This window comes from Tachysurus vachellii, chromosome 25 (assembly GCF_030014155.1).
Source record: "Tachysurus vachellii isolate PV-2020 chromosome 25, HZAU_Pvac_v1, whole genome shotgun sequence".
Taxonomy (NCBI): domain Eukaryota; kingdom Metazoa; phylum Chordata; class Actinopteri; order Siluriformes; family Bagridae; genus Tachysurus; species Tachysurus vachellii.
Window position 1 is genome coordinate 8,224,907 of NC_083484.1, and position 12,848 is coordinate 8,237,754.

The following is a 12,848-nucleotide window of genomic DNA, read 5'->3' on the forward strand; positions in this document are numbered from 1 at the left end:
CCACATCTTAAAGCTAGAAACCACATCTTAAAGCACATCTGAGGAGCAATCACAATTAGTGCTGAAATGATTCCTGGAGTAACTCGAATACAATAAATCATTGAAGCAAATTATCTGCCTCAAAGTTTTGCTCAGTCTATAAGTTGGAGGCTTCAACATCTCATCCAAAATCACGCATCAAGTCCACTGATTGTTGCGACATTGTAGTTCACATTTGGCCTAAATCACTATGATTGCTAGTTGAAATGTAAAAATGTATGTTGATTGTGGCTATATGTAGTGAATAAATACGGTGGCTAGTTATGATGTCCCTAAATTAGCTAAGTTTTGTGAAAGCTTAAGCGTCATTTATGTTCATAGTCTCACTCTCGCTGTCACTTACACACACACACAAACAGACACACACATACACAGTCCCACAGTCTGACCACAATGCGCCTTGAAGAGACACACAGCAGCAAATCTTGCAGAGTAGCTTGAAGACATTTTTGCCAAATTCGACATTCCAACAGAGAATGTAATATGGCAATTAAATGCACTAAATGGGTTTAGTTGTTTTCACGGTTATTTGTTTGTAATTTTAGCAATAAAAAGTAAATAATTAAAAAGTAATAATTTTTTAGCAATAAAAAGTATAGTTGTACTAAAATGATCAATAGCTACAGCCCTAATCACAATGATTCTGTCCTTATCTGCTTCCCATAGTCTGTATAAATTTATTTAATAAGCTAACTAGTTCACAATAAGTTATAACACCAATAGACATTTTCCATCTATATTCCAAGGGACCTGTTTGAAACAGGCTTATTTTACATACATTTTTCCTGGCTTATGACTTGCCATTTCAGCTAATTGCAATAAATAGTTTATTTGTCCATAACTGACGGTATAAATAAGACAGGAAAATAAGGGTTTCTACCGTCTCATATTTTAGGAAAATATAAAAGGGCATAACAATGCTAGAGGCAGTAACTTGTAATGACCAACCTTCAACCAGGAAAAACAAAGACAAAACCCCATCAACTTTAAATTCTTACTCTGGAACTTGGGATGATTCCTGAACACAGCGCTAGACTGCACATAGAGTTATTGATGTTTGGATGCTGTCGCTTTACTACCCTCCCATGTCACTAATGTTTGCTGACTGTGGAGTGGTTGGACCTGGTTATGTACCAGGAAGCCCTCAAGTCTGTGTCACCTTCTCCCTTTTAGTTATGCTGTCAGAGCATATTACAAGCATACCTATTTTTTTCTGTCTATCTATCCATCTATCTATTTATCTGAAATATCTGTCTAGCTAGCTAGCTATACATGCTAGTCCCAAGCTCCCAGTCTTCTGTGTTCCCAGTGTGACTGCTTCTTCTTTCTGGGCCTGCCTGCTCCATCCTACCTCTGGTTGGAGTCTCGTCACCTGATGGTGCTAGAGATGGATCTGCATGGACAGCCTGTGACCTATGGGACTACTGTGGAAAGAACCACTTGGAGACCATCACGCTGTCTTTGAACTGACATTGAAGCGGTCAGCTTTGTGCTCGAATATTCATCACTGAATTTTTGCAGAGTTTCACAGGAAGGAATTAGCTAAATGTTGCACAATTCCACTCGACTGTAACCTGTTGTAGAAAGGACGTTATGTAACCTGGTTCCTCTTAAGGTTTCTTCCTCATATCCTCTCAGGGAATTTTTCCTTGCCACCATGCTGATGAGGCTTGCTCATTAGGGGACAATTTTACAGATAAATATTAATTTAAAACTTTTTTTAATAATATATTTATTCTACCGTTCTATACTTCTGTAAAACTGCTTTGAAACAATGTTCTTTCTAATAAAGTTCTATACAAGTAAATTGAAATTGAACTGAATTGAAATTTAAATATCTATCTGGATCTTGTCTATATGTATCTGAAAATCTTATTTCATCCCAAATCACTTTTTAAAAGCTACACAGGATGCCTAAACAATACAATAAACAAAACAATGCATCTGTATGTCACAACTAATGGCAAGTGTGCATTCAGCACATTAGTAACCTCTCTTTCCCAACAAAATGGAAAGAAATGTTGCCTATTATGACTTATCACAGCCGAGTTTTGAAGAAACATTTAAGAACCACCCTGAACTGTTAGTCAGCAACTTTTATTTAAACCCACCCTTTTTTGAAGTGATCAAATATGTTGGAACATGTGACAAGTGTTTTTTTGTTTGTTTCTTTGCCCAGATGTGCCTTGTTGGAATGATAGTTTGAACATTTAATAGCTTGTATTGTACACTCTTGATTTGAGTAGCGTGAAAATGCATTTGTTATTAAAAAGGAAAAACCTACATGTTAAAAAGGAAATACCTTCTGTTTAAAGCAAACCATTTTGAAGCTAAAAAAGGGGAAATTTCTTAGATCATATAAAGTTGTAGAAAATACCATCCACTAGAAACACACTCCTACTACACCAATTTTATTGTTGTCTGGATATAAGAATTTTACCACAGAGGTAACATGTGTGATAATTTGGTACAGACGTCCCTCTGATAAAGTAATTAAATTTTGAATGGACAGAAATCTGAGAGCACAGAATCACTCCAGACTTGCCAGGGCCCACAGTCCTCTCTTATTCGTCCACAGGTTTCTTCCACAGAGGTTTTAGTCAGAGGAAGTGTGGATTTGTTTGGAAGGTATGAATCACTGTCATCTGGAACACCCAGTTTTGCCTTCTTGGACACCAAACTTCATTAAAATTCTCCTGGTACCTGAGTCCATAATGCCAATAAAAACACTGTTCTTGTGGTATTATGGAGAAAAACACTATAGCTAGCTTTCTTTTAAAGTGTCTGTTGAGCATACTTGTGTACAAAGGGGAAAAAAACACAAAAAGAGCAGATAACTAAGAGTAACTTATGGTGAGGGAGCGACATTGCATCCTGTTGGGAAACATTTGCCATGTTACTATATTAAGCTTGAAGGATCTTAAGATCTTACCACCTATTGTTACAACCAGTGCATTCAAAACAAAAACATCCCCAGAAAGGAAGTCTAGACAGTTACGACTGGAATATGCATATAGTCAAAATGACACACTAAAAGTCACAGGAACACACCGCTGCTGGGCTACGAAACTAGTTGAAGTAAAAAATAAAACACCCTGAACTTCATGAGAAGAAAGGTTTCTCTCTCAGTAACCTGTGCACGGTTTATCTGTTGATAAAAACTCAAACAAACTACTTAGTAACCTTGATGGAAAGGAAACATCTTCACTTGCCATTGAGTCAGAAACCAAAAATAAACCTTTAGGAAATACCATACATAACTCAGTTACTGCTTTTCACAACACCACAGAAAAACAAGTCTCTCTGTCTGGAATCTGACATGTAACTATGAGAAAACCAATAGCCAAAAATCAGGTACATAGCTATGCAATCACCATAGAATGTCAATGTAGGGCCTTTCAAATCAGGCCTTTTTCTGATTAGCCTCACTTATAAGTGGTCTTATTAAGGCTGCACAGCTGTCCCAACATTGTGGATTCTTATCACATTGTGGAAGTGGAACTTTACTTTCACTATTAATCATCGCTTAAGAACACATTTCATTTACATAGCAACATGTGCTGTTGTTTTTTATTTTTTATTTGATTTGATTTCACTTTAACATTTAAATGATCTCAAATCATTATCAGTCAATATTTTTTGACCACATTTCGTCTTCAAAGATAATGGTTCATCACTATCCTTCCGGGTTTTAATAATGAATTTGACCGATCTTAACCCAATTTTAGTAGTTTTAGCAATTTCCTTGTAGTTTTCATTTCTTGGAAATAATTTGCTTGACAATGCAGAACAATAATTTGACCCTTGTAAAACAAAGTAACATCTTTTCCACAACCACATAATATGTTTCCAAAATGGTTGTTTAAAAAATGAGAATCTATGCACTGTATCAGTTAGGGTTAAATAATTAAATAATTTGGAAACTCTTGCCCATTTGCTTAGTTAAATCCATGTGGTGACTTTTTTGACTGTCAAACCATAAAAATAAATAAATAAATAAAAAATAAATAAATAAATAAAAAATTCACAAACTGAACAAATGGGCAAGAGCGTTCCTTTGGATAAATTCTGACACTGACTATACAGAGTAGGTCCCCTTTTAACACCTCCTACTCACTTGGGCAAGCTTTCTTCAAGATTTTGATTGTTTCTTAAGTGTGGTCATTTTTGAATATTCATCCATTAGTGTATTTGTAATGTCAGGCTCTCATACTGGACAAGAAGACCTGGCTCTCAATCCCCGTTCCAGTTCATCCCAAAGGTGTTCAATGGGGTTGAGGAAAGGGCTCTGTCAGGTTCTGGCCAATCAGGTTCTTCCATACCAAACTCATCCACCCATGTCTTTAAGGACCCTGATTTGTGCAGTGGGGCACAGTCATGCATTACATAAATGTGACATCAGAACAGGCATTGTCCAAAATGTCTTGGTATGCTGAAGCAATTAACATTTCCCTTCATTGCAAGTAAGGCTAGCCCAGTAATTTGGTCTCTTTCATTATACCATATTCATTATCCATTAAACCACAGGCCTAACAATGGAGTTCCACATTCTGAAATAATAATATTCCAGTTTCCTGGTTGTAATAGTTATATTTCTGCTTTGCAAATAATTTATTTGTTTTATTACAACAGACCCATAATATGGAAGGTAGTTTGTTCAGTCTGGACTGAAGTGTCCATTTCTAGGTGCAAGAAGTTGGTTGACTCGATGCAATGCAGTTATCAAAAACAAAGATTATGCAACTAAACATTAGTTCAGCAATTTTAATGAAGTTAAATATTTTGTTCATAAGTCTTCGTGTTTAAAGAAAAAAAATGCTGACTGCTATTTTAACAGATTAATACAGCTTAAAAGTGGGAGAGATAAGAATAATATATGTAATTTATTACTAGAGTATTGTAAATTAATATTGTGTTAATCGGTTTGGAAAACAACCCATAAAAGTACTGCACCTACTTGTATTAATCACAGACCAAAACAAATCACCCAAACGTCTGGGCGAAAAAAGAAAAAATTTAGTCAGCACAAGCACACTAGCTGACTTTGGGGAGTTTTAGGTTTGCTAATTTCCCTGAAGACTATTCTAACCTCAAGTTACAGCAGCATTAAATATTGACCCTGTACCCCTGCATAATTTACAATCAACACACAAGGGGAAATGACTCAGCTTTTATACACCATAGACAGTCATAAACTATGTAACAGTATGTGTGTATGTATATGCTTTGAGTGAGTGGGTGAGTGAGTGGATTGAAACAATACAGTGTGCAGAATCTGCCAATTATGTGTACAATTCACTGGTTGGAATACTTTAAATATACAGTGGATCCCCATAATGTGCACAGACTTCAAACTCTCTGATGCATTCAGGCTGCTTTTCCACACTGATTCAATAGGGGCTAAAGACATGGTCATTAAGTTTTATTTATTGTAATTTTATAATGTTGAATGTTTTGGAAGCAATGGTGTGGTCCATCCCAGCTTGGTGAATTGTGGGGCCGAGCCAAGGGAAGTGCATAGTAAGGATCAAACACCTGTGCTGAATGTAAATAATGACTGTGAGCTGCAGCAGGGATAAAAGAGGGAGAGACGAGAGCAGAGGGAAAAAAGATGAACTTACAAAACCTTGTGTGTGTGTGCAGATATAGGGTGCATGCTGAAAAGCGATATAGGAAAATAAAAAAGGTTATGATCTTCAACAAAACAAGCATCAGGTACTCCCAGGAATAAAGCAATTCAAATTCCAGCTGTGCATCATGCCTTGCTGGTGAATATAAACCCTTTTTCATGCCATGTCTTATCTTTAGCAGATCAGCTCTGGTGATTCGAATCTTTACAGCTTAAACAGTGAAGTTTAAAGCATCTTCATTACCAAATTTTCAGGAGTGCCAAACCCCTCATTCACCCAAACTCATACTGCTCAATACACACACACACTCAAAAACACATCACATCAATATGACTGATTGGAACACTGCAATAGCAAATTGAATACGTCTTCACATTCAGTCGATTCATTCAACATGATATTCCACTAAATACAGTTTAACATCACATGACCATTTTTCTCAAGAGAAGGAAGTTTACTCATTGCTGTGGCAACATCACAAGCCTGTTTGTAACAACAGTTTAGAGCCTCTGTCATGTAACACTCATTTGTCCACTTAGATGGGCTAGCTGTCATGTGCATAACACCACACAAACCACTGAACGATGTCATATTGTTTGGGAAAGGCAGGTGGACACTTACTGGCACTTTCTTTAAAACCAATCAAACAAAAAAAAAGTGTGTTTTTTTGCATTACAGCTATGTAATGTCTGAGTGTAACAAACAGCACAGAGCAAGTAGTACATAATTTTGCAGGCTCTTAGATCAACAATCTACATCATCTTTAGCATCATATTCACAAAACTAAGCAAAAGAAATAAAGGTCACCAGGTTCACTGCCTTGCAGTTTGTATTGCTCCTATTATTGGATCAAGAAGTGACGTGGGAACACAGAACAAGATATTTTTTGTACAGGAGTTCTCGTGTAGTTTAGTTACTCATTAGTTCCTCACAAGATCTTGGAATTCTTTAGTTCCACAAAGGTTTCTGACACTTCTCTCTAACATGGCGAATAATCACGTGGGTGGAAATGCAAATGTGTAACTGAAAAGAGACTATATGATACACATATCATATATCTGCATGGCTTTTTATGAGGTTCTATTGATTGTGTTTCTTTTTAAAGCCATGAGTGTACAGCAAATGTGCTAGATATAACAGTCTCATATAAACTCTTATATATTTATATAAAACAGAACACACTTGAACACACTTTTGGCCATAAAGTAATATAAATGGCTGTCTAAAATTCAAGCCGGCCACAGTCCTACAAACAAATAAATATATAATCATTTTAAAATATATTTAGTAACAGGTCGAGATTCAGCCCTTGATAGTCCAATGATGTTAATATCTTAAGTTTACATAGAATCAGGATCGCAGAAGCCGCATCAGCATTATAAAATTCTATGCTAAAAAGGTAGACTAACAATAGATGCTTTATCTGTGCACACCATTTATAGGACCACCACAGAGCTATTGTTTTGTAATGAATTAATTCTAAGGTCTATAGACAGATCATTCTGTGTTAATATTCCTGCAAGTATGGTTGTGAATGTTAAAACTGTTTCTGATGGCCTGCCACAGTGCTTGCAGTAAGTGACAAAATAAGATTGTGGTTTATGTGCACTTGTAGTCGGAAACTTCCCCATTTCAGCTGATTTAAAAAAAAATAATGGGCAACATTGCAATATACAGAATGGTACTTCTAAATGATAATTAACTTAATGGAACAATTCTGATAGAGATGTTCTCCAAGATCAAATCTACTTTGCTAAACTAAGTTACAATAATGATTTGGTAACAAAAATCATGCAGCCACTCTGTGAACTGCCTTCCTTTCAGCATGTGAAACAAAGATTTCTACTAAGTAAATAATAGTAGAAATTTGTAACTAGATGCAGCTTTGCTCACACTGGAGCAAGAAAGAGGTCACTGTGATTGCGGTAAAGCGAAGTATACAGATATTCACCTGATGCCACTTCTGTCAAACATTTCTGAAGAAATCTCAGTACTAAAATGCCAATATTATTCTTTTTTTCATAGTAAATGGGAACGTCACCACAGACATTACAGCTCATTGCAAAAGACTAACGAACATAAGTTGACAAGCTTTAAAGAGAGGCAGCAACTCCCCCGTACATAATAATCAGTCACTTCAGCTCAAGAATGCTGTTCCTCACATTCAGTATATTAGTGTATTTACATTAAATGGCCATAACAGTATTACTTTAAAGTGAATTACTGAAAACATTATGGAAAAATTTTAACTTGTGCTCAGAGTATTTTTATTTACTGCCGCATAGTACAATATTGAGGTTTTCTTTAAATCAAATCAGAACTCATATATTGTATAAGCTTCAACTATGCAGGCAAATTCATTGCATAAACACTTGGTTTAACACACATGGCATGACAAAGCAAAATAAAGAAGTAATTTTCCTCACACCACACTGCATCACATGAACAGCATCAAGTCAAATCTGAAAAGACTACTGTGGATGTACAATATATTACTCTGTGTTAAAATAATGACAATGTTTTTTTCAGGACAAACTCTAAAAAAGACTTTATTTCTACCTTGGCATCCAAAATCACCCCATAATCTAAACTGATCACCAAAGCTTGACTTACCACTTATCACCATTGCCCCAATGACAAATCACTGATTATTATCCTCATTGATCAATCACTTATCAACAATGTTCCCAACAACCAATCACTTCTCCCAAAGACAAAGTACTGATTGCCACTTCTTCCAATGACCAACCAATTATCCCCACTGCTCCCAATAACCAACCATTGACCACAGCTCCAAATAACAACCCACTGACCATCACAGCTCCAAACAACCAACCAATGAACACCATTATCCCCAACGACCAATCACTGATCACTACAGCTCCCAACAACTAACCACTGATCACCATAATCTCCAACGACCATTCACTGATCACTACTGTTCCCACCAACCAATCACTTTTCCAAATGCCCAATCACTAATTGCCAAAGCTCACAACAACAAACCACTGATCACCACTGTTCCCATCAAACGATCAATGTTCCCAAAAAGAAACCACAGCTCACTAGATCCTGCAACAACCAACCACTGTTCATCACAGCTGCCAATGAACAATCGCTAATCACCTGTGCTTTTCCCATATGTGTACAATTTGTTCTTCGTTTCAAGAACAAATTTTCGTTTCAAGAACTTCGTTTCTTCTGGGTTATATTATAAGCAATACTGCTTCCTTTGTGTCTCCCTAATACCTTCTACGAACTGCCTAAATTTTGTTTGCATTCATGATTCATATTTTTTAACGCATAGGGCAGCATAGTGGTGTAGTGAGTAGCCTTGCCACCTCACATCACCAACGTCCATTATTCAGTCAATTTGCTGAAGACAAGTACGAATAACTTTGTTTTAAGGACAAATTACTGCATTTGGTATTTCCAATCACTGCCTGAATTAATATTATAAGAAATCTATATTATATAGATCTATATATAATCTATAATATAGAAGACATTTTTTAAGTCCTTAGCTGTTTTATGTAGCACTGGAGAAATTTCACTGTGTACTGCTTAAGCTATATATGGATGAAATGACAATAAAAACCTTCTTGACTTGACTTGAAATCCAAGTTGAATGGCAAAGCTTTGCTCTGCTCTATCTGCCATGTGTATGTGTGTGTGTGTGTGTGTGTGTGTGTATATATACACTATTGAGTGCATACAGCTGGTGAGAAACAGAACAATATCGCCCAGTTTGCATGTGTTTGGCCTGATCACCATCCGTGCGGTTTGCTGATACACCCTGACACACGCAGGCCATGTTTTTGCAGCTCTCACCTCCTCTAGCACACTGACGCTGTTCCTGCAGCTCTGGAGGCGGGTCGTGAAGCTGGACGTCGTGGGTGAGTTATAGTCCTCCGTCGCCTCGGACAGAAACTCGGACACCGATATTTGATCTGGCATCCTACAACGATGTGTAGTCCAAACAAAAGGTGGAAATGTGTGTTCAGAAAACGGAAAGTATTGACCGAAAATAAACTTCCGATGTGTAGCGGCGCACAAGATGCCAGGAGCAGCACAGCGGTGTTAGCGAACTGGGTGGAAAAACACAGAAAAAAACCTTCTGCTTTCAATAAAAACAACCCTCATGTATTAAATACTGTCCGGTTTTGTTTTGTTTTTTTTTTATTGCGAACGTTTTTGCGTTTAAAGCCCCGGACGCGCCTGAGTCATGGATCTGGTCCCAATTCCATCACACGACGTGAAATGAGCTGCAGACGGAGGGACAACAACACGGTGATGGTCCAAACAAGCGCCGCTAATGCTAACTGCTAACAAATTAGCATCTCAAAGGGCCACCGTTGGAGGTCCACGTACTAGTCAACAACTAGGCTGTCTGATTATTCACTGGGTTTCAAAGCGAACTGCATCTCTCTCCCTTTCTCTCCTCTCTCTGCCTCTGTCTCTGTCTCTCTCTCTCTCTCTCTCTCTCTCTGTGTCTGTCTGTCTCTCTTTCTCTCTCTCTCTCTCTCTTCTGCTTTATCCGCCCCCAGTAACGGATGTAGCAGTGCGCATGCTCTTGTGAAGAGGGGCTTTAAGTAAATAAATATTAGAAGGCTGTTAATTCCTCTTTTCTAAAATAATTGTATTGCTTGATGCCCCTTATTTGTATTATTATTTTCTTTTCGTTATGTTATGTTACTATTTTAAGATTTTATTATGATTTCAACTATGGCATTGCATTTTATCATCTGTATGATAAAATGATTTGTTATTGAAAAAATATATATATAAATAAATTAAAAAGAAATAATTATTACTTAACAAAATCATGATGTTTGTGGGGAAAAAATATTTTCTATATTCTATAAAATGTTACGCAGTGTAATTTATAACGCATTGATGGTGACTGGATGCTGATTGATTTTCTCTAAAAGCAGCCCTGACAGTAGTTCTGCTGTAAGGTGAATAACAGAATAATATTAATACTCAGTTTGAGGTAAAGCTGTTCATGTTAGTTTACCACCACAGGAGGGTATTTAAGAGAAAGGCTTCTGTCAAGCTGCATTTTTGACTTAAATTCAAATTAAAGAGAGACCGATGACTGAACATCTGTCAATATGTGTTATAACATTTTAGAATATTTATAACATAAATAGAATAATTTTATTTTATTTATAACAGCATGCTCCTAAATTATTTTATTGAATATTTATAACATTAGGTACAATGGCTTGCAGGAATATTCACCACATTGAGCTGCTTGAGGTGTTACCACTGTACTATACCACTGTACTATACTATTGCACTCGACAAGAAAAGTTTAAATCCCTCATTATTTATTTTATTATTTTTTTTTTTTGTTAAAAATGGAAAATTATGGCATACATTACAAGTAGCGTTTTTTGTCCCCCGTTTGATATCAGCATTTTTGATACTGGAATAAAATGATAAGGTGACTATCAAAATATCTATAAAATCATATACACATAAGGTCTTAAATTTCTTTGTTCTGATCTGAAACTTGGATCTTACTATGTATATTTTCCAAATTATACTTATAATTCTAATACTTTATTTGAATTTAAAAATGGCATACAAATTTATATAGCTTATTGATGTTTTATATAAAAGCCTAGCTGCAATTTTTCTACTTGTGTAGCATAAAAAAAGGGCTGGAAGTATTTGACCTAATATTGGCCTAATTCTAATTCTGTTTTTTTTTAAAGCAAATATTTCTATTATTGTGGGGTTATTTTGTTAGAATATGTCACAAATTAAGGCAATATTATTAACATTATTAACAAGTAATATATCAAATAAACACTGATTATGGACAGCAATCTTCAATTAATACATTGCATAAAAATGAACAGGTTTCTTGCTGCAGCGTAGTGAGTTAACCAACTGTATGTGATTGCTAAAAGTTACATTTCTTACCGGTTACATAAAGGGTCCCTTGAGGAAAAACTTAAACGGGAGATTGATGCTCTCATAACTTTGCAGTCAGTTTCTGGCCTTAATAAATAAATGAAATCACAAAGTTACAATTATTGGAGAAAGGTCCACAGTTTGTTTGTTTATAAATTTCACAATACTTGGTGTTCTGGTCCAGATGGTAATGAAACATACTGTAAATGAAACTAGGTATAGAAAAACATCTGTTGGCATTAGTTTTTATTTAAAAAAGAAAAAACCCCCCCCAAAAAAATAAGCTCGTTAAGCTGCACTGTTGAAGACTTTAATTAGTCAGACCTGAGCTAGACACACTTACCCTAAAAGTGTCTTGATGGTGCTGCCTATTAAGTGAACATCAAGTAAAGTGTTACGGCAAGAGAAGTTTCTCCCTGTGCACTTCATGGCAACCCTATACTCACAGCCATCTTTAATGTATTCATCTGAGAGATTTTGAGTTTTTGTAAGTGTGTGTGTGTCCTCCAATCGAGAGGAAGGGAGAAGCTACACCGTGTGCAGAAAAATAGCCAATGACAATAGACACAGGATCCAGAAGTTAATGCAGCAGGAAATGAGGAAATGCACTAGCACAGTGGAAGGAAATGGCAAAGATGTGGAGGAGTTTCCTCACGTGTGTGTTTTCTGAACAGCAAGCAATGGCCAGAATTTTACAGGATATCCTAAACTCTCTCTACTGTCTCTCTCTCTCTTTCTCTCTATGAAGAAAGTCTATCCAACTGTTGTAGTTTGCCTTACCTACACAAAACAAAAACAAGACAAAAAACTCACTTACAGATTTTCCTCAATAGCAGGAAGCCTAAAAATGAAGATATTAAAAACCCTTTACTGTTCCTAGCGGGCAAAGGCAATGGGATTGCCTCTTAGAGAAGGCCCCCAATGGGAAGGGAAGAGTGTGGAGAAGAAAAGGGACAGCTCATGATCTTGGGGAAAAGTACACCAGGGCCTATTTACAATTGTGTGCTTCTCACCAACTTCTATAAACAAAATAACCTCAGGTGAAAAGAAAAGACAACAGATTTCAACATGTAATCATGTTATCCAAAATGCAAACCAATATACAGAAAACAGGTGGGGAAAAATAAATATACCAGAATTCAGTAACTTGTAGAACCACGTTTCCTGAAAGAGATTTTTGTCCTCCGCACTGTTTTGGAGAATATTTGGCCCATTTTTCTTTACAACTTTCTGCAGCTGAATAATGTTTGAGGG

The 12,848-nt window shown here is 36.4% G+C and overlaps 1 protein-coding gene across 7 annotated transcripts in view; it reads right to left on the minus strand.

Moving 5' to 3' along the window:
• asap1b (ArfGAP with SH3 domain, ankyrin repeat and PH domain 1b) overlaps nt 1–12,091 on the minus strand; it is a 63,220-nt gene extending 51,129 nt beyond the window's left edge. For 3 of the 7 annotated variants that reach the window (XM_060862196.1, XM_060862193.1, XM_060862195.1), the window contains exons 1-3: nt 11,938–12,090; nt 11,604–11,681; nt 9,501–9,627 (exon numbers count right to left, since the gene is read on the minus strand). In XM_060862196.1, coding sequence (XP_060718179.1) covers nt 9,501–9,627; nt 11,604–11,681; nt 11,938–12,023 — 291 coding nt within the window. In that variant the 5' untranslated portion in view covers nt 12,024–12,090. Of the gene's footprint in view, nt 1–9,500; nt 9,758–11,603; nt 11,682–11,937 lie in introns of those variants that run through there. The other 4 variants (XM_060862199.1, XM_060862194.1, XM_060862198.1 and 1 more) reach the window with 4 other exon arrangements.
• Between the last annotated feature and the right edge of the window lie 757 nt (nt 12,092–12,848).